Source organism: Bombus vosnesenskii, unplaced genomic scaffold (assembly GCF_011952255.1).
Source record: "Bombus vosnesenskii isolate JDL3184/JDL3185 unplaced genomic scaffold, Bvos_JDL3184-5_v1.1 scf7180000013302, whole genome shotgun sequence".
Lineage (NCBI taxonomy): Eukaryota > Metazoa > Arthropoda > Insecta > Hymenoptera > Apidae > Bombus > Bombus vosnesenskii.
The window spans coordinates 3,111,973-3,138,904 of NW_022882951.1; the positions used below are offsets into that span (position 1 = coordinate 3,111,973).

Sequence of the window (26,932 nt, forward strand, 5' to 3'; positions counted from 1 at the left end):
TCATTCTTTTCTCGCTGCATTCACTTTTAAATCTTATTAGCATGGACAGTTAAATTATTTCTACCGCTACGGAAGATAAAAAAAGATGACTAAGATGATGATAAAATTTTATGCAAGGTCGACTTGAATGTTATCCTAAGGTCATCGACACACGTAAAAAGATTGACAATTTTAATAAGTTTTATTTTTTTTTATTTTGTAGCACTAATTCTTCATTGTGAGATTTTCGATTAAAAGCAGTGATAATCTCAGGATATGGACTATGAATCGGCTTAAAATTAAGTCTTGAATATCCGCTCCATGTGTTCAAAGTCCTTCCAATTTCAGATGTAATCATTTCTTCTCCCACCTTTGGTGTCCAGTTAGTTATACTATTTGTGATACACGTATTAATAGATACATGTAATGAACGTAATATATGAAGATGGAAGATAAGCTGTTGTGCTTCATTATTAGATTTTTTTAGGTACATACAAGTATGTGATGTTTCTCGTTTTCGAACCTTTCGATCCTATTACGAAACGCTTGTTACGTTGTAGATTTTTCCTTTTCCTTAAAATATCAGGAACACCACATCGTGGAGATGCCATTAACTATAACAGTTTCCTCTAAATGAAAACTTACAAAAGTAACATTTTACACTCGTTAAAAAAATATTTTAAATAATATAGGAAATAAAAAAAATTTAAATTAAAACACCAGAAACAATTGAGTTTTATAATTATTTTTCACATATAAAATTAATTGTTTGATAGTAGCAGGTTTAACACTTATATTGTCAGCTCTCGCAACTAACTCAAAACGTGGTGTACATGCGAAAAATGTCAAAGCTATTTTGATGAATACATAAGTAAGTAAGTGGGTAATTAAGCGCGTCTCGAATTCTCGAGTTCATGAGTCTGAACGTAAATAAGCGCAGTTGATATATCGGCTGGCTGGCACTAAAAGAGTTAATACATGTGTACATAAATAAGTAAATAAAAACGATATATATTAAATTATTCGTTAAATTCGCCTATAACTAAGAAACCACGGAGACTGTTTAGATAAAACTAATTACAATTAATTCATTAAGTTCTAAACTTTCAAGACAAACTACAAGAATATCAAGGAATAAATACATATATTCTAGTTCTATTATAAAAAAAGCTGATAACCTCAAAATCTTGCAAAAAAGCAAAAAAGTGAGAAATCACTATTTCCATCCCATTTGCACGGGGCTCTTGAAATACTGTAACTTGATCTTGAGAAGTTCTCTCGTACAAGAATAAATAAAACGGATATTCAGGTGATCCCATTCAGCTGAATAAGTATAGTATTAAATACGATAGTCAAGAGACAAAAAAATGCACCTTAAGCGTCGTGTTATCCAGTTGCCCAGTAACTGGGATATTGCCAAATTCTTGTAAAGCTTTTACTGCGTTTGTTATGGCATTTTTCTCATATAACGCATCCGAGTCAGCTGTACCACTTTCCAAGTACCCATACTCCTTCATAAAATTTATCTAGAAAATTATTCACAAAGTTTCGTGAATAAATCGCGATATTTTGATATTTTGTAGTTAATCAGAGTGGTATTTTTATTTTTGTCTAGTGAACATAAAACGTTATAATATTTATATATACATATATGAACTCGCTTGAACTTATTCGCCAAAATCTTTATTTGTACGTTCTATCGGATTTTCTGTTTTCTACTTGGCACTATAACATCGTACGCCAATATAAAAAGAAAGAATAATAGTTACGTTTTCGATCGCACGAATATAATTCAGAGAATGTAACAAAAGATTATAAGCATCTGTGTTATCTACATCAGAATATGCGTATTTTGAGATACAAAAACTTATTTTTCTAGAAATCTAATTCGTTTGATTCGTAATAAGATATCTAATAGGAAATTTTCTTCATAAAATTAAATTTCTTTTCACCTACCGCAGACAAAGATGGCGAAATAGTATTAATGTTCGAATAAACAGGTGCTGAATCATATTTTCCCACGACAAGAAAGACAGAGAAGATAATGTAAGATAACTCCATGAATGCACTGCCTTCACAGAACTTAATAATTATAATTTATATTTAATTTATTTCGTTGAACAGTGATCAAACACCAAAGAAATATAAATATTTGTTTAGAACTTTATTAAAATGATTCCCAATGTTTGCATACGTTAGAAGCTTCTTCGACTAATCAGGAACTGAAACGGTTTAATGACTTCTTGACATAGCAGTAACTTCAGCGAGATTGATAACGAAGCCGATGTCACTTGACCTTTCTCTGTAACCAATATGAAAATTCATAAAAAGACAGCATAAACTCTGTTAGCTATCCAATAGATAACCATATGTAACATTTTCTTATTTATCACGTGAGAATAATAATAATAATTAAGCAGCGAAGATTGAAGCTTTTATAGAAAATTCAAAGTGTATAGAGCGTATAAAACTGTATAGAACGTATAGCAGGTGTCCCACCTAACTTGGGCATCTTAAATATCTCACTTATTTTTTATGATAGGAACAGATGTCAGAGGAAAACGATATTTGGTTCGAAGGGGCAAAATGATAGGAAAAAAACGATAACGATAGGAACAAAATTTCTCAATGTTTTATTTTTCAAGGTTCCAAGGTATAATTACAAGTAAAATACATATAACAGAAAACTGTTGTTACAGTTGTTTATACTAAGGGCAGACAGTTCAATAGCATAAACGAATTGAAAGAATATAATGAGAAAAAATAAATCGAAAGAAATTTTAAGACCTTTTATTAAATCTAAATAGTAAATTTTGGCGGCTGTACAAAATATCATTTCCATGATTTTAAATAATGCGCTATTGACACGATATTTCTGTTTTTACAGATAAAAAAAACTAACATCTTCATATCTACGTGACAAAAATTTATGTAGAAAACGCATGTACGTATTAAAAATTAAATATTCATAATTTATAGCATAAAAATTAAGAAATTTTCAAGGTGTGCTATTCTTTTGTCGCGGTGGTCTCTATAATATTCGCGATATGCTTATACGTGTAAAAATTGTTGGGTGAATCGTTTGCTAATTTCAGGTCGTAAATTGAAAACTTCTAAGACGCGAATCAATTAAAATGGCAGCGAATGTTTCGATACCATCGTGCTCCAAGGAATCAACGGATTCTAAAAGTGAAAGAGAGACCAACATAAGGGCACCTTACGAAAAGGAAGAAACCGATTTTAATCTTTGTCCTTTTGTAAGCAATGGATTTACATAGTTATATCTAAATTTCTTTTAAGAAGATCGAGAAACTGGAATCTTTTAAAAAGCTGTTTAATATTATAATACATATTGCAACTAACCTAAAAACAACCCTTAATGATACGTATATATAATATATATATATTGTATACGTAAAGATATATGTACCGTTAAAAATGGAATTTATCTATATATAACGTTTTTAAATACAGGAATTATTATGGTCTTTTGGGACAAATTCAGATACACCTATAATAAATTTAACCACAAAAAATCGTACGATCATCGCTTATGCTTGTTCGCATGCTATAATAATCTACAACTATAAGACGAAATACGCGATAAGTCTTCAAGGTCATGTATGTATCGATCTTTTGCCTATTATATTTGCATTTTCATACGTGACTTGTTCGTGCGTTAACTTTATAGAAGAATACGGTGAAAACTTTATCGACATCGAAAGATGGAAAATGGTTGATGTCCGCAGATTTTGAGAAAGATTGTGTAACTGTCGTTTGGGACACCGAAACTGGGTAATGAAATTTGGAAATGCGATGAAAAAAATTGGCCCAATTTTTTTCTTTTCTTTTGCTACTAATTAGAAACTAATGGAGAGGAAGCTAGGGCGGGAGGAGGAGGGCACGTTTCACAACCAGCGAAAAACGTATCTTTTCACGTCTCTGTTTTTTACTTGCGCCTCGACTATTACGGCGCATTGTGCAACAGCTAGAATTAAGTTATGAGTAAGAACCAGAAAAGGTGAGGGAGCGAAATTCAAACAGGTTCTCTTATCGGGAAGATAAGTGACGTTACAGGAGGTATCGCATACAGGGTGTTCCATAATAAGTGGACAATCCAGTTTAAGAGGCGGATCTAGCACCAAAAAAAAAAAAAAAAAAAAACAATAAAAAAAGGTTCGTATCAATGTATGTCCTATTTGATCTTGTTTAAAAAATATAGCAAATTTTACGTTCCATCGTTTTTGATCATATCTGATTACCCTCGTACGAGATGTTCAAAACGACTTTTGTTTACGAGGATACTTGAAATCCATCGTACGAAGAAAGAGAATTGAAGCGAAAAAAAGATATGGACTCTTTTTTATTGCTTTTAGGTGCTTAAATAATTGGCCGTTTATTACGAAACATCATGTATATTATAAATAAAATACACAAATCAAACGTCGAATATGACATCAAATACTTGAAAAAATGTAACATATTTGTAGTTGCTATTGCTATTGTTATTGCAGTGTACCAATTTCGACTTTATTTAATCCGCATGGTGATAAAGGAATGACCGCTGCTAAAATTAGCCCAAACGCTAAGTATATAGTAACTGTTGGAAACGAATTTCACCAAAAAGTTCAGTTTTGGCTATGGACGTATGGGAAAGATCAACCTGATGGTTAATCATTAGTATTATTTACCAGTCTTATTTAACTTTTACGTAAAGAATATCACGTTATAATAACATTAATATTATCGCCAAAATTTTTGCTATTCATTTCCGTTTAAAAATTCGTTAGTTTGCTGTTTAAAATAGAACGCGTATTAATACCTCTAATGGCAATTCTCAAAAGCAAATTATTTTCAGCTTTTACGGAGTTAACTGAACTTTTTTCAAATAGAATAAAGGAAATAGCTTTCAACGAAGACTGTTCCGAGGAGTTTGGTCTAACTGCCGATTACTGCGTTGCGTTCCTTAAATGGGTCAGTATAATGTACAGCGTGTATAAAAAATAAGTGACCGGATCACAAAAGCGTGATTCTACATCTCTAGATCGGTGGAGATTTATCGAAAAAGGTTGCCGCAGAATCGACCTTGAAATTCAGGGTTAAACTTTCTTTCCGGTTGCATCGTATTTTACTCACGTCACGAGGGTCAACTCCGCAAAACGAACCGTGGGCCGGAACTCGACTGTTCTCGTGAAAAGCGATGTCAAAGTTGGCTCTGCCATTGCATCATTTGCGATATTTTTCCACTTCGCGGTCAGATAGAAAGCAAACAACGAGATATTAACGAGGGAACAGGAAATTATTCCTTAGATCGCGAGGTAGTCCATCCTAAATAGAACGAAGCACCATGAAATCAAAACGTATTTACAAATATCTAACACCTACAACGTTACCTTAAATTACAATTTTTTTATTATATATGTACATATGTTAGCTTTTGCGCGCGCGCGCGCGTACACGCAAGTTTTACAAGTTTCGTAAGAATTTCGACGAATCGACCTTCGCGATTCGATACAATTCAACAGCGAAATATATAATACATCTAGATATAGATAATGATAATTTTTGCGAATTAGGAGCAAGATGAATTGAAATATTACATACCAAAAATTTTGGGTAACGTACGACGATACGGGATCTTGAATTGCTCTTGTTACATTCCTAAAACACAACGGGTATTAACAGCAACGACAAACGGTATTGTTTTTACATCTTCTTTATACTTGTTATTCCATTTTGTTTATGCTCTCGCAAAGTTATTACACATACTTATATATAATCTACCTATATGTGAAGATTGCAACTTGCAATTTGATCTTTGTTATAAAGATTGATATTCGATATTTATGTGTAGGATACGTTCTGGTTTGGGGCGCTTTTGTTGAAAGACAGAAAAATAAGAGTAAGGATCAGAGTGCAGCTAACAACAAGGAAAAGAGACACATCAAGTCTGTGCAGTTAGAGAAGAACAGTATTATGGTGATATTATATCACGATGGGTACTTGATATTTTCCAATATTAGAGATGTACAAAATATACGTTATACGATATACTATCTCCGGTTAAAGATTTATTCGGTTTGTCATTGTTAATTCGAAAAAAACATTGACAATTGATATCGTAAACATCCTATATATGTTATATTACTTACTTTAAGTTACGACTAGTAATCGAGTTATTATAAGCATAATTTTCCAGTTGTAAATAAAGTTTTCTTATTTTTGTAAATACAGTATTATCGAAATTTGTATTACACGTACGATTTTAGAAGGATAGTAACAGGAACGTCAGAAGGGCGCATCAGCTTTTACGATCTTGATTTAAAAATACTCTACTGGTGTCAACATAAACTTCTGGATTCTATTCGATCGATAAGTTTCGATCTTTCGTCCACGTTATTAGCTCCTGGGTCTGCGGTCGGTGAATTTAAACGTGAGTTCGATATTTATTGCTATTACGGAATATCTTCTATTTCCAAAATTCCGAGATAGTATTAATCCGAAGGATATGAATTTGAAGTCGAAGTTATTCGATTTTTAATCATACTATATCCTGCTTCGGTCATTACGGCATAATTACATCACCACTTTTAATAACAACGACTTGCAATTAGTCATTCGATTAGGTAGGCAGGTAGTTTCTCTCGAACGTAAACTATTTATGGTAAATATCATCTGTCTAGTCATCTATCGGCTACCAATATCGGCGATTACGTTCAAATGCAATCAACTCGATTGCTATTATCTTCTCACTCGAAGAATTTAATAACGTAAATAATATAAAAAATAAAAGCAAAAAATGATTACACTTTATCTTGCAGTTGAATCTGACGAAGAAGAAGATTTCGAGAACGAAGAAGAAATGGAAGAATACTCGGAAATTAAATTAGGAGATAATATTAACGAGAGAAAAATGAAATATATAGAAAAAATAGAATCGATGAGGTATCGTGATCAAGTTCCATCGACGATGTCTGTATATTTGGAAGAAACATTGAAGAATTACAATAAAAATCAGCAAGCATTTACAAAATTACCTCACGCGCCTACCGATGTTACTGTCGAAGGTGCTCCTTTTTATATCGAAAATTTCATTATCGGTAAGTGCTATTACATTTTTGTACACTTGCTATTTGAAAGAGCATATACAGCATAGATTTTTTCACGGCATTAAATAATCTGGCAAGGTTTTCAGAAAATTAATATTAAATGGAATTCATATGCAAAAGTTTTGTAATATTTTTCGTAAAGGTTGTTTGAGTGGAACAGTTGCGTTGATAGAAATTCCTGCGTTAAAGTGTCGATTTATCTTTCAAGATCAGAACTTTGCGATAACCAGTTTAGATGCGCATCCTCGAAGGTATTTACACTAATGGAGTTTGATTAACTTCTAGTTAGATCTGTCTTTTACGGCGTAGTATATATAGTTTAATCTTCATAAAATTATACTTCTTCGTAACACCGTCCTTTCATTCGTTAGCAATTTTATAGTCACCGGTAATCTACAAGGTTTCGTCTCTTTATACGATTATGAGAGACATAAGCGTATCGTACGCAGGAAAACCCCACCTCTTCCAGATTTTAGTATACTATTGGATAAGCAAGCAAAGAAAGGAGCTATAACTTATGTCACATGCCCACAGAGCCACGAGAAACTAATCGCTGTTACAGCATTGAAATATTCCCCGATAGGTGAATCTTTCGTCAACTATGATTTTTCGTGATATTTTCAAATTACAGACCGAACGATTTTCAACGTTTCAATGATTTTGAAGGTAATTTACTGGCATGTGGCCTTGAAAATGGAGCCCTTTGGATGTTGCATCCTCTCACTTTAGAACCTCTTGATAAAAATCCTTACAAACATTCCACGGAATCGATACTTAAATTGGCTTTCACAGAGTGCGAAGAATACATGGCTTATGCGGTAAATAAGCAGTATCGTCGAACCGTAAACTAATATCGCATCTATTGTTAAACAATTTAATCGAAAATGAAATTTTCTTTATGATCGTTATGACATAAGGCGAAAAGCAGCCTTTTACCTTCTTTCAGGATAACACACTAGTGGTAGCGGTATTTAAAAGAATAGGTGATTCGCCAAGCGGTTCCTGTTTATGGGATTTTATTGGAAAGTATCATTCTCATACTGCAAAAATAAGAGATATACTTTTCGGGCCAGCTACTATCGAAAGCGTTGTATATCGTTTTTTTTCGGTAGGAGAAGATCGCAACCTAATCGAGTACGATCTTAAAAATAGGTAAGTCAGATGTTTCAAATAACAGAGAAAAATACATATAACGTGCAATTAAACTCTCCGCATTTTACAGTGGGCCATATCCTTTCCCTGGTTTGCAGATAATGAACACTTATCAAATTGAATGTGAAGCTATTCCTCTTTGCCTCGCCTGGTACCCTAAGTTGGGCGTCGAAGGATTTCTGATGTACTCTAATTCCGAAGTAATAATCCGGTTATCTTTTAACTGATTCTACAATTCGGAACATTAAATTAAAACTGAGATAAGATTTTTTACCCGAAATATTTTTCATATCGAATCTATCTGTACATCTATATATTCATATATATATGTATGTATGTATACATAGTACATACACCTCGTAATTGATATTACGTTACGATCGAGAAAGTAGAGATATTATATTATCGAAAACAAAGTTTCGAGATAATACGATAAAATTTTATCATATACTTTCGACTTATTTCATCGTGCCACGAAATCGCTCTTTTGTTGGTTGTATCGCCAATTTCCAAAATACACAGGATCCTTTGTATACATACACAAGTATATTACTGCATACGTAATTAAGTTAGACAAGAAGATGATGCATTTCATCACAGTATTTACGTGTAACATTATCTATAACATTTATTATCTAGTACAAATACAGATTGCTAAACGATATAATGAAAACAATTCGAGGAACATTTTTGGGACCGCTTTGCGATACTCCGGTTAAGCATTTCAAAGTAACGTAGAATCGTATAAATTTTGATTCTTTCTGTTCATAGGAAATTATTATTTTATACTTAATTAAAATGATCGTTGTGCAGGTAATATCTGGCAAAGAATATAAAGCTGGTAAATACATGGTATTTGCAACTAATAAGGAAATAGGTCTTCAAATACTTCCTTTCGATGGGAATCCTTACAAGACTTTAGGAATGATAGGGCACCCACGCAAGGTAAGAAGCGTCGTGTACAATGTACACGATTGTTTTACTACGTTACATCGTAATACGAAAAAATCTATCGATCCTGGATATGAATTTATAATAAAAGCTAATTTTTCACTGATTTTGATATATCACTATATATAAAGAGTGTCTCGTACTGTGTGGGATCAACATTAGGAACATATTCAGCACCTTCAAACTACAAGATAAATTCATATATAAATAATATATTCCATTTGATTTTGTACACGAGATAGGGTGAGTTTTCTGCTCTTTTTTTGATATCTCACATTCACGGAAGATGCGTAAAACGTGAAACAATTCCTTAAACGACCACATATTACAAGACGTTCTGTACATATTTGAGGTATTTTGATCTATTTCAAAGTCTGATTTTAATAGGTCAGTAATATTTGCCTTAGCAATGATGGGAACATTCTATTCACTTTTGGTCATAATGATCCGTGCACACTGATGTGGAAAATAAAATGCAGGTACCTCTTAGCAATACTTAGAAATCGAATAATTCCACTTTGTATGGTAATTGAAAGAAGAACATCGTTTTCTTCGATATACTAATAGTCGTTTATCGTTTAAGAAGCAAATATATAATACCCGAAGCTTTCGTTGTAAAAATGTTTCGTACGTTTCTCCTTTCCTTTAACACAGTTGCTTTTAATTGATATTTTTACTGCTCCTACCGTTTAATATCGCTACTTACTACATTCACTACTATACAATGTAGTTTTTACAATACCATATCATATGTCTTTCTTATAATCAGATCTGTCGATGTATTAGCGCATTTAGGAGGTAAAGGGCTTGCGCCGTATTATTGTCTGATAGATGGTGGTGAAAAAGGTTGGCTTATCAATGAAATGAAACACCTGTTTTATTATGCTCAAATCTTACATCAAGGCGAGAATGTAATAACTCCCAGATTAATATCCGACAAAGTGAGCACTAAAGAAGTACCGAATCTCATGCGCGCCGTTGGATATTATCCCAGCAACGAGGAGGTAATGATTTTACTTTTTATTTATTTAATTATTTAATTGAATAGATGGAAAATTCATTTCCTGTTCTAGTTATTCTTTTTTTAATGTAAAGTCATTTTACATTTTAGATAGAAATCCTTATGGGTGAAATCTCGTACAGAGATTACGCGGAGACCGGTCATTTGGTCGAAGAAATTAAATTCGAAGATTTTGTCAAATTTTATATAAATCATCGGCCAGCTTTCGGAATTTCTCTGCATCAAATACAAGAAGCTTTCCAAGTCTTTGCAAATTCAGATCAAATGCCCGCTTCGCAAGCGGAGAATCCAGCATTAACTCGAGAACAGTTTATGAGAATATTGCTTGGCGAAGGTCCTCCTGAGTTTTCTATACAAAATGGCATACCTTTTGGTTAGTTGATATATTTTTTTGGAAACGTCCAACATGTTATTCATGCTTGTGCTTCGAATGTTAATCTTAATTTCAACTTCAAGCAAGTTTTTTTTTTCTAGGAGAACCATTAAAAATTCAAGAGGCATTTGCATACATGAGGTTTCTTGTTGGTTTTAACGAGAATTTGGATGAAATATATAATGAACGAAACGAAAAAAAATCCGCATCCATTGATTTTACGTTCTTACCAGAGGTATATTTAACAATTAAGATAAGTTTGAATTTTTCTTATATTAAGAGTTAAAAAATAGATGGATACTTATTTAAGTTTGCAAAACTACGACGCTTCATTCTTTTTCAATAATAACAAAAGTACACGTTACATATATTCCAACGCATAAAGCATTTGTGATGAAAGAAATTACATCGCACGATACTTTATATTGGTCGTTATTCGCGTATTACTATTTTGTATCTCTTGTATCATAGAGATGTCTCTTCTTACATTCAGAAAAATGTATTATATTTTTATTATTGTATTTATATTACGATAGTATCTTTTTATATAAAAAATTACCTTCACACTTCATTTTCTTATTAAGAAAAATCGATAAGTATACAAAGCCAATGGACCTTACACGACTGTTTAAGTATTTATATATATATTTTTTAAGAAAGAAAATTTATTAAGTTGAGGATAGCGTAAAAAAGTATCGAACTATGATACGTGAACTATGAATTTAATATTTTTTCAACCGTAAATTGAAGCGCTGTAATAAGCTCTGTAAAAACGATAATTGGATAACCGATAAAAAACTAAAAAAACCTTCGATACTTAAGTTTGTTTAAAATTGTTTTTTTATAATAATTCTTAAGTTTCTTAAAATAAGTATCCTCGTTAAAAACATGCACAAGCAAATGCGAAACAAGTATGATTATCAATTCGCTATACTATTCTTTACAACAAAAGCTGGCATAACTATGGAAATGTTGAAACGTTGAATGGTATTAACGATGAGAAACAGGAAAATAATCATTTAGGCTCGCCGAAAGTAATGTATTATTATTTATAATACAGAGAATATCTTACAAAGATTTCATCGCGGACATCATGGGTATTGAATTGCCGGAGGAAACGAGGGCTGACGATGATTAATTAATCTGTGTGCCATTATTTGCATTGCTGGCACATTAACGTCGATTATTATTACCATACTAATATTATTACTATTACAATGTATTGCGACTTCCTATTAAACATGTACATGAACATTAACGTATATTATGTCAATTCGATTCTTTCTTAAAGCGTTAAAAAGGAAATCAAAATCGTTTTACCGATTAACAGACTCAGTTACGAATTTTGTTCAATAATGAAATTGGTCAGAGAGTACAAAGGAGACGAGGATAAGTTCAATCAGTAAACAGGTATCTTCCTTTTCCATCAATTCTGACCGATGATATCTTACTTTCTTTTTTTTTTTTTTTTTGTCTTACGCTGGTAGATTAAATTACGGCTGATTTCGTGTACAAAATAAAATAATTTTAATATAATTAATAATAAATACGAGCTCGACAGTCAAATACCATTTCAAAATTAATAATTCTCGACAAACGGAACATTTTTTCGGTCAGAAATATATAGTCGATACGCCAATTCTTCGCTCGTATTTCATCGCTCACTTACATTTCACCGGATTTTGATGAACCAAGACACATTGCACAATGAAAGATGATTGAGAGAAATTTCAAGCGTTCTACTAACTAATTTGAATAAAGTACCTACAGTTGTACAATCATCCGGAAAATGTTTGTCGGCAGAAGAGCTATTATGAAAAACAAGTAAGAACTAGACTAGAAAACGATAAAAGATCCGCTCGTTAACTCGTTCATTATTCTAAAACATGAAGCGTGACGAAACGACAGAAATCTTATCGTGGAAGCTTTACTTTCCACGATATACTATTAAAAATGGAGGAAAGATGAGCGAGGGAAAGTAACAGAAGTCTCAACGCGTATAATTGTAAAAATTTGAAAAATTCAAGCGATTAAAAAAAAAAAAAAAAAAAAAAAAAAAAGAGGGAAGAAGAACAAAGAAAGGAAAAAGGAACAAAATGGTAGTGGTCCGAGCGAGAACAATATTTTGAGCCGATTGTCGAAATAGAATGGTGTTTATCGAAAATATTCGATCGTTTTAACGGGGGCACAGACACCGCCAGCAGTGCCGACAATCAGCCGCGATTATCGCAATTTTGAATTCATGAAAACACAGCCCTCCCCTCTCACACTAGGCTTCGAGAATTTTTCTATGATGTAGCCTAGAATTTCGTTCTAGAACGCTATTACTTGCCTATTCGGCTACACTAAATTTATACATTGCGCACTTTTTGTCATTTAAAAGAAGTACAAACAAATGTACACAAAAAACCTTACTTCCTTGTTATAAACTCTAAGACGTATTTACAATTATATACAAACATTTTTTGTTCTTTTTCTTCTTTCCATTATCGTATCGGCTTAAGAAAAATATCAACGTGGAACAGTGTATGGATTCGTTTGCTTACTAAGAAGAAAGAAAGAAAACGTTGGGAATAGTAGTGGACATTCAATTCTCTCTCTCTCTCTCTCTCTCTGTCTCTCTCCCTCTCTCTCACACACACACACACACTCTCTCTTTACCGCCCTACCCTCCCTCTCCCTCTCTTTCTTCTATCATTGTGTGTAAATTCGTGCTATATTCGCGAATAATAAATCAAGACTGTTCCAATACATCCTGTTTACATGATTATTATGTGAGATTTTTAAAAACTATTTTCGACTTCGAAATAAGATAATTCCTGTAACCATTTGTTCACATAAAAAGACGTTTAATACAGATCTAGCATTTTTAGAATGTATCATATGTTTTTAAAAATTTATAATGTACCAAGGTTCCATAGAATTCGTCAAACTGATAAATAAGAGACGATAATGCAAGCGTTTTACATTTCAAACGATATTCGAAGCACCTCGAACGTATTCTCGTTAAATTACTTAAAAACTTTTAAAAAACAGAAAAGGAGATAGACACGTAGGTATAGACGGATAGGTAGATAAAGGGAGAAAGGGCGAGGGAAAAGAAAACGAAAGAGAGGAGGGGAGAGGGAGAGGGAGAGAGAGAGAGAAACTCAAACACCCATTATCAAATATGCCTAGATAGAAATTTCCACACGCATTCAAGATACCATCCGCTGCTATCAGTCGAAATAGTCCTCGCTATTTTGCACAATACCGTGCTTTTTTCGACAGTCTGGACAATACCACTTGCCTTTCGGTGGTACCATAATGCCGACACACTCGAAGTGAAACCATTCGATGCGACAATCCTCGGCATCGCAAGCTATCATTTCTGACACTTCATCGTATGGGCACTGACAATAGCAATATAAATTAACTGGTCGTTCCGGGGCTGGCGGATTACTCTCCGACAGATGCATCTGCATCTGTTGGCTGGCTTCTACCTCGGTATCGCTGGAATCACTGCTACTATCCGCAGGTTCCTCCGATTCGGTCGCAGAAGCTGTAGCGATTCCTAGACTCTCCGATTGTCTCTCGATCGGTCTATACGCCATATTCTTACCGCCAATAGACAATCTTGGTGGCAATGGCTTCACGCTTGGCACTGTAGTGAAAGAAGGCGTCGTCTCTACCTTTCTCCACTTCACCGTCGGCTGTTTCTCCGCCTCGTCATCACTGGAATCACCATAAAATCGTTTTGGTACTCGTTTTCGTTTCGATGACCGTTTGTTCTCTGCCTCGGAACCACTGCCACCGATACTTTGACCTGTTATAACCATCGCTTGGGATTCGACACTCGCGTTCATCGAGTGCACATCGTTCGTAGACACGTTCGACATCAATGACATGTTCGATTGCATCAACACTGGCGACGAGGCCGAATAACCCGGGTTCTTTTGGTAAAACGCTTTAGGAATGTTTAGTTTAATGGACTCGACGGTTGGCGTCACGTTACGCTGTTTCGTCTTCTCTCCTTTCTTTCGTTTCTTCGTTTTCACTTTCTTCTTCTGCGACTGCTGCTGTTGCTGCGGTTGATCTTCCTCCGTGGTGGGAGGAATATCTGGAGAAGGGACCGTTGTGTCCCTATCTGTTAATCCGTTATTCAATGGCATCGCTGACTCCGTGGATGCAGGGGCAACCGCGGCTAGAAGCATCAACTGATTTCGTTTCTCCGCGAGCAATTTGTTCGCAAGCTGTTGAGGGTGTTCGTCGTAAAAGTCTTCGTCTGTTTCTGTTTCCTCGGTTTCTAGATCGGACTCTCTCAGTAACAGTTGTGGCGGGCAAACTGGTTCTACCGGAACCGATGCAGATCCATTCTTCGTTTCCACAGAAATCTCCTTGTTCTCCAATTCGGTATATCCAGTCTCCGGCTCCTGTGTACTTTCTTTCTCTTTCTTTCGTTCCTTCCGATTAGATTGTTTCTTTGGAGAACCTTCCGAAGTGGAGCTGTCCGAATCCGAACTACTACTAGAACTAGAAGAACTACCGGATGACGAACTGCTACAGCTACAATTTGTCCCACAAGAACAAGTGCTTGAATCACTGTCGCTAGACGAATCACTCGATGATGTACTTCCACCACTTTGCTTCTTTTTCTTCGGACTTTTCGCTTTTTTCTTATTCGAATCGTCCTCGTTGCTGTTTTGAACTTCGTTACCCTCCACGGAACTCTTCTCCACCTTGTTTAAGTAATCTTGGTCCCCGCTTGTGTTTATCTCCTCTTTCTCGTTCACCTTGGACGTTGCATCTTTATCCTTTTCTTTGTCTGACCACACAACGCAATAATCATGATCAGCCAATACTATACTTCTTAAGAATGCTACGTCGGTTTCTGGCTCTGGTTCTTTGATCGCAAAATTATTAGCCGTCTCTTTCATTTCTAAACTAGCTGTATAGCTCTTAAAATTATCCCAGATACCATCCATGATTTGCGCTCCTTGTTCTTTCTCTTCCTCGTTCTGTTCAACCTCTACTATGCTGTCTGCAACAGCCTCGGAGGAAGTGAAATTTGGTTGATTCGCGGAAGATGGTGCATTTTCTTCGTTTGATTTAACTTTTTCCGTGTTCTCCGGTTCCTTGATCTCTGGTTTCTCCTCCTCGGAATCCGTATCACTTTCCGAAGATAAATTCAAAGGTGGCAAGTCGTAGACGTCAACGACCTTTTTCACAGGTTCTTTAATATCTTTCACCAACTCGGTTGCAGACACATTACCATCGCTTATGCCTACTTTTTCTTTCTCTGATTTTTCCTCGTTGATCAGTGGTTGTTGACTCACCGTGTCCATCAAATTTGTGCTAACTGGTGGTGGTTCTTTATGGGCGTTTTCATGCTTGTCTAACAGTTTTCGAGAAATGAAACGCTCGGAGCACTCGCTACAAGCATACGGATGATCTCCGGAATGTAACCTTTTATGTACTTTTAAAGCGACGGCTCGTGAAAAACTAGAACCACATTCTTCGCAAACGAAAGCCGTGGGTGGTATACAAAAGTGATAAATATGCGGCCACTTTTTCTGTAAACACTTTTTACACAGTACGCTTTCCGTTCCATGCTTCCAAAATAGATGTTTGGTAATGTCTGGTTTATTTCTGTATGCAATACCACATCTATAACATAAATGATGAAGCTTATGTTTCCAAACGTGATTCGAAAGACGCTGTTGATTTCCGGTAGATTCCAAACAAACGTCGCATGCATGATGCCTTTTGCGTAAATGTACCATTAATCTAAATGCAGATGGAAGATTTGCCATGGGGCACAGACAACATCTGTATCTGACGTTAATATTCGGAGAGTAAGTTCCAGGACATAAGTGACAAAGTAGTTCGCTATAACTATAAAAAGTGGATTTACACATTATACAGATCAAGATTGTCTTTTGATGCATTTTTCGGTTATGCAGATAAAGTTCCTTGTGTATGGCAGAGTGAAATCTACAATGAAAGCATTCGTACGTCCTCACGTTTGGAATATTGTATGTACCATTTGTGCTACTGTAAGAATCTAAATTAAAGTAAGAATCTAATTCATCCAGAGACTTTTTCACTCTAATAATAAATTGTTCTGCTTGAATAATTATGGCAGGATGTTGAGGTTGAAATTTATGTTCCGCAAGCATGTGCAGTCCTAGTTGTTTACCATTCACTGCTATATGACGTGCATGATTACAGTAAACGCAGAAAGGACTTGCTGCTTCTATACAACGTTTCAATAAATCTTCTATCTCTATACTGTCTAAAATACCATCAACGTTAAGATCGATGCAAGGAACATCTTCTCCAGCCAATATTATTCCATCGCTTGGCTGCATTTGAGACTGATCTATATTCTCCATTCGACTTTGACTATCGTCTTTCATTTCTTCATCCCATTTTTCATTTGTATCTATATTATTTGTTGGCTTTTCGTCTGTAATTTCAGTCTCATTTTCATTGTTTTCGATACTCATGTCCGTTTCAATTTTAATTCCCGTTACCGCTTTATGTTCGCTACTTTCTTCGATATTCTCTGTCTCTTCGGGGATGCTATCTACCACCGCTAATTTCGAACTATCGGAATCGCTGTCTTCGTCATTCACTTGATAACTAACGCTGTTGTCTTTGTCCTCTTCAAACATGTTGTGTTCTTTCTCCTCTGTCAGTGAACTTTCTGCATTGTTGTTTTCTTCTTCCTTCTTAACAATATTATTTTCTATATTTTCGCTATTGGTCGCAACAGAAAACTGAGAATTTCTATTGGTACATATCTTTATAACTAAACTTCTATCAGAAGCTTCACTGGTATTGAACGATATCGAAGATTGAGATTCATTAGGTACATCAAGATTTTCTTTGTTATCATTGTCATAAGCTTTTTCTTTGGGTTGAAGGTCGGATACATGTGATTCGTGTTGCGGGCTAAATAATGATCGACTAACTGGACTATGTGCAGAACTTTCAGACATTTGAGACTGAGAGTCTGTTTCCAATACAATTTCTTCTGTTTTCTTTTTGGCTACATTTTCCTCTGTTTCTTGATTTACAGAATTAACATCCTCTATCTTAATATTAGTTTCTTCGGTCGAATTTACAGTTTTCGTATCGAGTTTAGTAGAATTCGTTTCTGATTTATCAGATGTATTCAACATATCGACTACGTCTACATTTTCTTTCTTAATTTTGTCATCAATATCTTCTACGTTATTTGTACATCGCGATACCTCCATAATAGTTTCCGTTACACTATCATATGGCATATTATGGCTGGGTGAATCGGTTGAATTTAATTCCAAATTATTTGGACAAACCTCTTTTTCATTTGTTTCTTCCTTTTCTTCGCAGGAATCTTCGATACACTTTGAAACTTCCATTATTGTCTCTGAAACAGTATCTTTAACCACACTGTGCATTACTACATTCTGAGAATTTTCATCTCTGCTTAATGTTTCATCAAATACTTGGCTTTCGTTTGACTGAGATACAGCAACTTTATTATTGATCTTTTTTCCGTGAATATTTAATTTTTGTTGATTGGATGTACCATCTTCCATATGTTTAGACCTATTATTTTTCATCGATTTCCTTGGAACAGTCTTATTTTCACTATTTACATCTTTATCAAGCATATTAGCTGATATTATTCCTGTTTGCGTAGTAGGTGGTAAAGCAGAATTTACTTCTTTACTGGTTTCAATGGCTAAACTGCATGTACTTGCGTGTGAACCTGTTTGTCTACATAATGTGCATATGGAAGCAGTAACATCTTGCTTAGACGTTGGTGAACAGAAATGATTATAAAAATTATCCGTTTCTGAAAAAACTTTCTCACATGTACAACAAACTAGATAACACGATCCTTTGAAAGCACCATAAAAATCTTCAACAGATGTAAACGTCATTTCTGGAACACTATGTTTCTTTGTCAAATGATGCGATAACCTTTCAGCTTGACCAAACATCCCAAGACAAAATAAACATATATGACGTTTATGTATATCCCTCATATGTAAAAATAAGTTCCAATTTTCAAAATACGTGCCACATGCTGCACAAAGATAAACTTTTCTTGTAATTTTAAAATTAGGAGAATGTGGCACTGTAGATGATTCTGATGTGCTGGGCATTGGTGTCATTGTGGAATTGCAAGTACATGAAATTTGTTTCAATGTAGAGCACAAACTTGATGACGATTGACACTTTGAACACTTATTCTTTGACGAAGGCTGAAGACCCAAATATTGTGCATATTCTGTTATTTTGCCCCGTTTAATTTCTGCCCTTTTTTCCTTGCTACTTTTGGATGCATTAGAATGTGGTGATTGTTGTTCCTGTGCTATATTTTTCAATGTATTCGTTTGTGTTTCTTGAGCTTGTGCCAAAATACGTTTCTTGAAACCTTTAAACACAGTTTTCGGTCCTGTACTGTTATTTTTGCTTGGAGAATCTTTGGTTGCAATAGAATTATATTGCAATAATTGTTTTTCTTCTTCTATCACATCAGTGTATATACTGTCGATCGATGACTTTAGCGAATTTCCAATAGAAGTATCTTTAAGTTCTTGTTTTCCCAAAATGCTCCACATATCCATAACTTTACTTTCACCATCTTCATCTTCCATAATAGCACTGCTTAGCTACAGTGATATTACCTACAACATATAAAATATGTTTTAATATAAAAATATTCTAACAGGAAAGAAATATTTGTTTTGTACATTTGTTGTGAAGTGATTATTTCATAAAATATTATAGTCTATTATATAGGAGAATATGGTGTGTATGTGTCATAAATGTTATTCAAACAATTATAACATTAACGAATCATTATATTAAATGTTTAAATCATATATGTTAATTAAACAAAAATTAAGAGCACCAAAATTATATATCATTCCTACTTTAATCAATGTTATAATTGATATATTTACAAAGCCACCTGTTACATTCAACTTATTAAAAGATCTTTCTTTACTATTTTATGGAAATAATTATAACAACAAGAATAGTTATATAACCAAATATTTAAAATCACTTTTTATGCAGAATTTAATCTGTTACATAGCAATTTAAGGAAACAAAAACATTTTAATTAGCTTTGAAAGACAATCCATAAATCAAGTGAAAAACATTGAACATCGTGTTGATAATAAATCACAGAAAATTAAACTTTAGGTTTAAAGTACACTGAGTAAAGTAACAAGCAATTAATTATAATACCTCTGAGAAGGGTATTACAAAATTGAGTACATGGTATGACATGCAAGAAGCCTTTCGTAGTGAACATCATTCCACAATGATTCAGTCCCAAAGTTCCCACAAAAACAGTTTACTACAATGAAATTAATGTTAAAATGTGGCGAATGGAAGAACACACGAAATCAGGATGCCGTGATAACAAGATTCAGCAAAAAAGTATTGCTGGTAAACTTTTGTTGCACACAAAAATGATCCCAGTGCTATGAGAGATGCGTACCTTCCGGTAAATTTCGGCTTGAACGAATCGCTTCGAATTACGAAAGTATGTATACGGTTTGTAAAATCTGAACGATAGAATCGGACGCTCTTGAAGTGATACGAAATGGAGCACCTTAAGTGGATCGTCGCGATCCGCGCCGAAAAGGTTAGTAAAATGGCGTCATATCAATGAGCACAGCTCCGTCCGTGCTTCCAACACGTCCCCAGTGATGCCACCTTTTGTCATGTTCCACTGTAGTTTGTGATAGAAGAGGTTAGGCCAAAATCATTGAGAGAAAGATAGTCTGCGGTAATTCAGTTGTGGAATAATCAGTATAAGAGTTCGAATCTTTCTTGAAGAACGTAATCCGACTTGAGCGCGAGTGCGTTGTTGCTTGGCCCACGGCTGTTGTGCAAAAACTCGAAACACGAAACGACGGCATCTCTCGTTGACGTATTCATATACGCCCAACGTAGTGCCTCTAATACCCCCACCTCTCGCTCTTAACCTGTGCCAGCTACCTGACCGTTCAATTTCGTTTAAAACACTATTTATCTTCTTAAAAACTAAAGTTCAAATGTTTCTAATATTTCAATCTTCTTTACCAAATATCTTCGTTAAAGCTAGTTTAACATGAACTTCTTGTCAGCATTTTTATTAATGATTTTCTTTAAAAAATTGTGTGTGTGTTTGCGCGTGGTGTGTGCGTGTGCGTGCGTGCCTGCTATATATGAATACACTTATCTATATACACACACACACACATATATATATATATATATATATATATATATATATATATATATATATATATATATATATATATATATATATATATATATATATATATATATATATATATATATATATATATATATATATATACAGTGTATCTCGTATAATATATACTTGTGTCAACACATTTTTATAGAACTTATTGGTAAAATTTATGTCTAAGATTTCATGAAAAACTGCCACATTTTTTTAATTAAGTCAGTAGTATGTAAGTATATATAAGTGTGTTAAATGTAAATCATACAACAAAAATTTATTGATATGTTCATACAATATGATTAAGAATTTAATGAATCTTTTAAATAAAATATAAAACATAATAAATTTATAAATAGTATTTTATATTTTATAATTATGTTCCTTTCCTATGTTAACTAAAAAATATTTTTAATGTTTTTACAATTTATCATATAAATTTTCATATAAATTTTTATTCAGTAGATTTAATTGTATTTTGACATATTTTTTATACATTAAAAGCAATGATATTAAGTTAATATTATGATAATATTATTTTATAATCTCTTATATTATGTGAAAATAAGCATACATGCGTTCGTTTCTAATTAATACAATTAAAAATATATCACAATTATACATGTTATAATTATAATTATCTAATATGTTATTTGATCTTATGTGTTTTATTATTTGAAAATAAAAGGTTTAATAGCGATATACATATGTCATATATCATTATTAGTAAAATTTATTTAAAAAAATATTATTTCAAATACATCTTATTTAAAATGAACATTATTGTAACCTATGAATATTATTAACTTTATTTTAATACTTTACGAAACATGATATTAAATAGTTGTTAATTGTATATAAAGAGAGTATATACATAAATATTGTACAAAATTCCTAATTGAATAGAATAAATTTTATTCTTTTATTGTTACTTTCGAGTAATTTATCAATATATTGTTGAATATCTATGACCTTTTCTAATATTAGCAGTTGAGGCATCTATATCTATAAATCGAGTGACATGTAAGTAAAACAACATTTCGAGTTTCGAGATTCGAGTTTATTATTTTCTTTTGGTAAATATAAAAGTGCAAAAATAACCGGATTCCAAATCATTATAATTATTGTGAACGCATCGAAAGGTTTAACCAAATTTCAATTGGTTTATGAACGCGAACAAGTTAAGTATGTGCATAAGGTAGAATGTGTGAATGCGCCGATGCATAATACACCATCTCATTTATTCAGTATTTCATATATATCATTTGTTGATGCTATCACTTTTTGTGTATTTTTATGTGCTGTCGATTTTCGACGAAACGTAGCGCATATCCTACACTATCAAGATTAAAAAGATAGACGGAAAAACGGAACTAGTATCAACGCACCTCGTTCACGGACGGTCGGACGTTGTCATTTGAAAACGGAAGCCATCTTGTGGCCGAGCCTCTCATATCATACAGGGAATAATAGTTCAGCGACTATTTGTTCCGTAAAATTGTTCCGTATATTTTCCATTACGTCCAGACTATGCATGAATTATTGTATCACATGTTTACATAGCCATGGCTGCGACGAGAAAGTTGCAAGGTGAGAAGAAAATGTTTCCAGCATGTTTACATTCAGAAATTTTGTTATGGGTCTGTACTACTACAACTTTGATTCCACTCTTGCCTCGCGCTCTGCAATTCTCTGCCACATTAAACGTTTGTATTTTGCGATCAGTAGTAGCCTATTTTTAACTCGCGTTATCTACTCTTGCAAGCAGCCTTCTGTGTCTGACAGTTGGTACAGGTTGTCAGGGTATGACGAACTGGTGTGTTCTGCTTGAACTTTTCATATGTTTCTTTAATGCAAGTTATTTTTTCTTGCATGTACTGTATTTATGACAGTCTCATACTGCTTCTTTATGTCAGAATAACCTTTAAAATAGTTCTATATATTATTTCCACAACACATACATATAATGATACAAGATATAACATATGTAATGCTTTTGTCGATATAAGCTTTTCAATATATATATTGCCTGGTAAACTATACTTTCAATTCATAACTTACTTTGAATTCTTTTACCAATAATTTAGGAGAATTGTTTGCCAGAAATAAATTATTTTTGTTATTTTGGGTCATGTTTTATCATACTTATTAATGTTATAACTTGATTGGTCGTAGTCAAATATATCATTTAGGTTTTATATACGTATGTAACAAATTATCAAAGTAGTTACTACATGATGCATTTTATTACATGTAACACACTAACAACAATTACTAATTTGTATGGGATTTAATAATAATTATGTTACTTTATATATAAACAAATTTGTATGCAATAATAAATGAATTTCAAAAATTTAATCTATGTTTCTATATCTATGTATCTATCTAACAAATAAATGATATATGTAATGTGTGACATATATTTATTATCTTAACTAAAATATATTTTTTAAATTCTAGGTGAAATAGATCGGTGCCTTAAAAAAGTAACGGAGGGTGTAGAGACATTTGAAGATATTTGGCAAAAGGTTCATAATGCTACAAACAGCAATCAGAAGGAGAAATATGAAGCAGATCTCAAGAAAGAAATCAAAAAACTTCAAAGGTTACGTGATCAGATTAAAACCTGGCTTGCATCAGGTGAAATTAAGGATAAAAGTACGCTTCTTGAATATAGAAAGTTAATTGAAACTGTAAGTATATTTTGATATAGAATTGAAACCGCAAGAATTGTTACATGTTAATTTTTAAATGTAATACATTTTCGTTAGCAAATGGAAAGGTTTAAAGTTGTGGAGAGAGAGACGAAAACAAAAGCTTATTCGAAAGAAGGATTAGGAGCTGCTCAAAAACTTGATCCAGCTCAAAAAGAACGAGAAGAAGTTAGCAATTGGCTTGCAAATTCAATAGACGCTTTAAATCTTCAGGTATGAAATATGATGATGTTTAAACAGACTGGAAAATATTTTGTTAAAACTAAAACGCGTTGATGATTTCAATGCAGCTGGATACATTTGAATCCGAGATAGAATCATTACTCGCAGGAAAGAAAAAAAGATTAGATAAAGATAAGCAGGATAGGATGGATGAATTAAAAGCAAAACTTGATAAACATCGTTACCATATCCGTAAATTGGAAACATTGTTACGCATGTTGGACAATATGTCTGTTGAAGTTAACACTGTAAGTTTATTAATACAAAGATATAGTTATTTGACTGTATTAATACCTTGAAAGCTTATAATTATTTAATCTTTTAATTGGTTTCACAGATTAAGAGGATAAAAGATGATGTAGAGTATTATATCGAATCCTCGCAGGAACCTGATTTTGAGGAAAATGAATATATCTATGATGATATTATTGGTCTCGATGAAGTTGAACTGTCTGGAGTTGGTATTCCCTCATCAGCAACCACAGATAGTAATAATAGCAACGAAACTGGAGGTACACCAACCTCAACTAACTCTGGTACTTCACCCATACCATCACCTCCATTGAGTTCTACCATGCATAACCATTCAAGTGATAGCTCTACGGATAATGACAAAAAAACGAAGGTATGTAATCTTAAGTAAGATCACGATGACAACACCGATGTTTCATTACATGTATACGAGTATCGATAACTATGATATAGCGAACGAATTTTTATTGTATACTTTAATTTCAGCCTGTGAAACCAACAGCAGTCAGGCCATTATTAAATTCACAGGCGAGCATTCCAACCACGGGAAGCACTGCCACCATAAAATCGAATTTATTATCAAGCAGCACTCCAAGCAAGACCATTCCCATGACACCTAGCCATAGCTCGCCTAGTTCTACAAGTAATCACATTGCTACAACTAATGCTGGTAATTTTGCTACAGTAGCTGCATCACATACTAATTCACAAGCCATCCATTCTACCTCTAGTAAGACATCTTGTAAGTATATTGTAAAAATGATTGACTACCATAAGGACGATTAACGATAATATTATGACTCGCTTTTAACATTTTCAGCTCATAGCAGTGAAAATGGTTTATTGTCATCATCGTCTGCGTCTAGTGTTACCTCGAATGTGCCACAAACAACCTCGCAGCAGCACAGTAATCCAGTGCCCATACAGACGACACACGTGTTGCATAATCAACAAAATCAGAATCACAGCAGCGAAACTGAAATGACAACGCCGATCCCACCATCTTCTTCGCCACAGTCGTCAGTCAGCAGTAGATCTTCACCTTTGCCCGCAAATTCCTGCTCGCCAGCGCCATCCACTGCCAATGGTCTCATCCCTAAGCTTCCTGATGGCATGTCCTCTTTGAAATCTATAGCCCAACAAGTAATTGTCCGAGCAGGTTTGGACATACCGCCGTCCGAGTCGAACAGAAACATCTTTGACACTGCTAAGGCGAACAATAATAACAGCAAAGTCACCGTGGATACACACATTCCTCCTATTCTTAGCGTTGCGCCTCTCGGGCCAGTACCTCTTCAGAAAGAACACCAGTTGCAGTTCCAGTTGTTGGAGGCCGCCCACTACCATCTGCCTGTTCCGTCTGATTCTGAACGTTTACGATATTATTTACCAAGAAATAGGTGTGACACACCTTCTTATTATACACAGGTACCATTATACTATCTATCGTATAATTATATAAATTCAGCTGAGGTTTACGTGCAAGTGTTTGGGATTTGGTACCGTTCACTTCTTTCCTCACGCAACATTATATGATCCAATTTGTAGATATGATACTTTTGGTCAATAACGAAATGTAATATCGATTGTTTGAGAGAAAATTGACCTGCTAATGCGTTTTTCAGCGCTATTGCATACCACTTAGTAGAGAGATAAGTTCATGCCAGTTCAACTGTGGCTATCCTGATTTTAATATTATTTATTTTTTGAAGATATATAGTAAATTAATTTTTAATTTCTTTCTACTTTTGTTCATATGTACTTTATTGTATGTTAGAGTCAACTTCCCCATTCGGATACTGTGGAGTTCTTCCAACGTCTTTCAACGGAAACGTTGTTCTTCATATTTTACTACATGGAAGGTTCTAAAGGCCAGTACCTGGCTGCGAAAGCTCTAAAGAAACAAAGTTGGAGGTTTCATACAAAATATATGATGTGGTTTCAGAGGCACGAAGAACCCAAAGTGATCAACGAGGAATATGAACAGGTTAATATCATAAAATATTAAGTCGTGATAATTAAAAATCGATAATAAGATTTGAATATACGTTGTACTATGCAGACTGGTACTACGTAAAATATAATTGTTTCAGGGAACCTACATTTATTTCGATTATGAAAAATGGGGACAAAGAAAAAAGGAAGGTTTTACATTTGAGTACAAGTACTTAGAGGACAGAGATCTGAATTAACAGTCCTGTTGCTTGTGGAATCTCTGAATACACTATTTCTGTACCGGTATCGTCAAAAATCGAAAAAACAGATTTTATTTTTTGCAATTCTATATTTTCACAAAATATAATTTTATTTATTGGTAAAGAGTATCTCAGAAAAAAGTAAATGAAACAAAAACGAAAGAAAAGCTCGTGCATAACAGGCAATGAAGATACTTCATTATATTTTGACATTGTGATATTCCTTTTTGAAAAACAGAAAAGCAAAATATGAATCACTCAATTGAAAGAAACAAAAGCGCAACTAACAAAACAAAGGAGTAAGTTAATCGGGGACAATGTAACTATAAGATATAATGAATTGAAAGCACCAGAAACACACTTTTAATATTTTAGTGTGTGGTGTGTGATACAAGAGGAAGAAGTTATACTCGCTGGCGACTGACTCGTAATACCAGTACAAACATGCGTGCGGCCCATCTACCGTTTAGCGGTAAGGTGGAGGGCGCTCATGCTATGGTATGTCTTAATGTTAGATTATAAGTAGCCTTTTTGTATAAAGTATATTGAGATATAAAACCCTTAAAGTGAATTACTGTACAGAATGTGTAGAAATAGTGAATAATAATATTATGGAATATATTTTATTTCTCATTTAAATGAAACTTAAGTTGTTTCAATTTTTGGCATCTGACACATCTCTGACACCTTGCATTCAGAACATTCCATCCATTAGATT

The 26,932-nt window shown here is 33.8% G+C and overlaps 4 protein-coding genes across 7 annotated transcripts; 2 read left to right on the forward strand and 2 right to left on the reverse strand.

Annotated features, from left to right (window-relative positions):
• Positions 1-165: 165 nt before the first annotated feature.
• Positions 166-5,682, reverse strand: LOC117234019 (matrix metalloproteinase-24-like). Of its 2 annotated transcripts, none has more exons than XM_033494830.1 (5): positions 5,584-5,682; positions 1,936-2,281; positions 1,353-1,505; positions 475-593; positions 166-371 (listed from the first exon to the last, which is right to left on the reverse strand). In XM_033494830.1, exons 2-5 carry the CDS (start codon positions 2,038-2,040, stop codon positions 182-184), a joined length of 567 nt encoding a protein of 188 aa, XP_033350721.1. In that variant the 5' UTR covers positions 2,041-2,281; positions 5,584-5,682; the 3' UTR covers positions 166-181. The 2 variants fall into 2 exon arrangements, with proteins under 2 accessions (XP_033350721.1, XP_033350722.1); XM_033494831.1 differs by having other exon boundaries at positions 244-371; positions 503-593.
• Positions 3,070-12,110, forward strand: LOC117234212 (cilia- and flagella-associated protein 251-like). Its single transcript, XM_033495199.1, is given in 23 exon segments — positions 3,070-3,236; positions 3,454-3,600; positions 3,671-3,774; positions 4,356-4,392; positions 4,465-4,648; positions 4,838-4,953; positions 5,556-5,672; positions 5,674-5,978; positions 6,249-6,412; positions 6,801-7,132; positions 7,164-7,339; positions 7,460-7,671; positions 7,755-7,906; positions 8,035-8,240; positions 8,311-8,440; positions 8,880-8,969; positions 9,054-9,317; positions 9,579-9,670; positions 9,961-10,195; positions 10,303-10,585; positions 10,687-10,866; positions 11,057-11,084; positions 11,609-12,110. Coding segments are annotated over 23 exon segments (3,792 nt in total). The 5' UTR covers positions 3,070-3,113; the 3' UTR covers positions 11,724-12,110.
• A 952-nt stretch (positions 12,111-13,062) lies between these two features.
• LOC117234018 lies at positions 13,063-20,617 on the reverse strand. Of its 2 annotated transcripts, none has more exons than XM_033494829.1 (2): positions 20,190-20,617; positions 13,063-19,251 (listed from the first exon to the last, which is right to left on the reverse strand). In XM_033494829.1, exon 2 carries the CDS (start codon positions 19,219-19,221, stop codon positions 13,804-13,806), a length of 5,418 nt encoding a protein of 1,805 aa, XP_033350720.1. In that variant the 5' UTR covers positions 19,222-19,251; positions 20,190-20,617; the 3' UTR covers positions 13,063-13,803. The 2 variants fall into 2 exon arrangements, with proteins under 2 accessions (XP_033350720.1, XP_033350719.1); XM_033494828.1 differs by having other exon boundaries at positions 20,076-20,617.
• Positions 20,618-21,869: 1,252 nt separating this feature from the next.
• Positions 21,870-26,858, forward strand: LOC117234191 (CCR4-NOT transcription complex subunit 3). 2 transcript variants are annotated; one of them, XM_033495176.1, is made up of 10 exons: positions 21,870-22,418; positions 23,292-23,524; positions 23,603-23,758; positions 23,836-24,015; positions 24,105-24,392; positions 24,506-24,761; positions 24,840-25,106; positions 25,179-25,447; positions 25,797-26,006; positions 26,113-26,858. In XM_033495176.1, exons 1-10 carry the CDS (start codon positions 22,394-22,396, stop codon positions 26,209-26,211), a joined length of 1,983 nt encoding a protein of 660 aa, XP_033351067.1. In that variant the 5' UTR covers positions 21,870-22,393; the 3' UTR covers positions 26,212-26,858. The 2 variants fall into 2 exon arrangements, with proteins under 2 accessions (XP_033351067.1, XP_033351066.1); XM_033495175.1 differs by having other exon boundaries at positions 21,871-22,418; positions 24,840-25,447.
• The last annotated feature ends 74 nt before the right edge of the window (positions 26,859-26,932 follow it).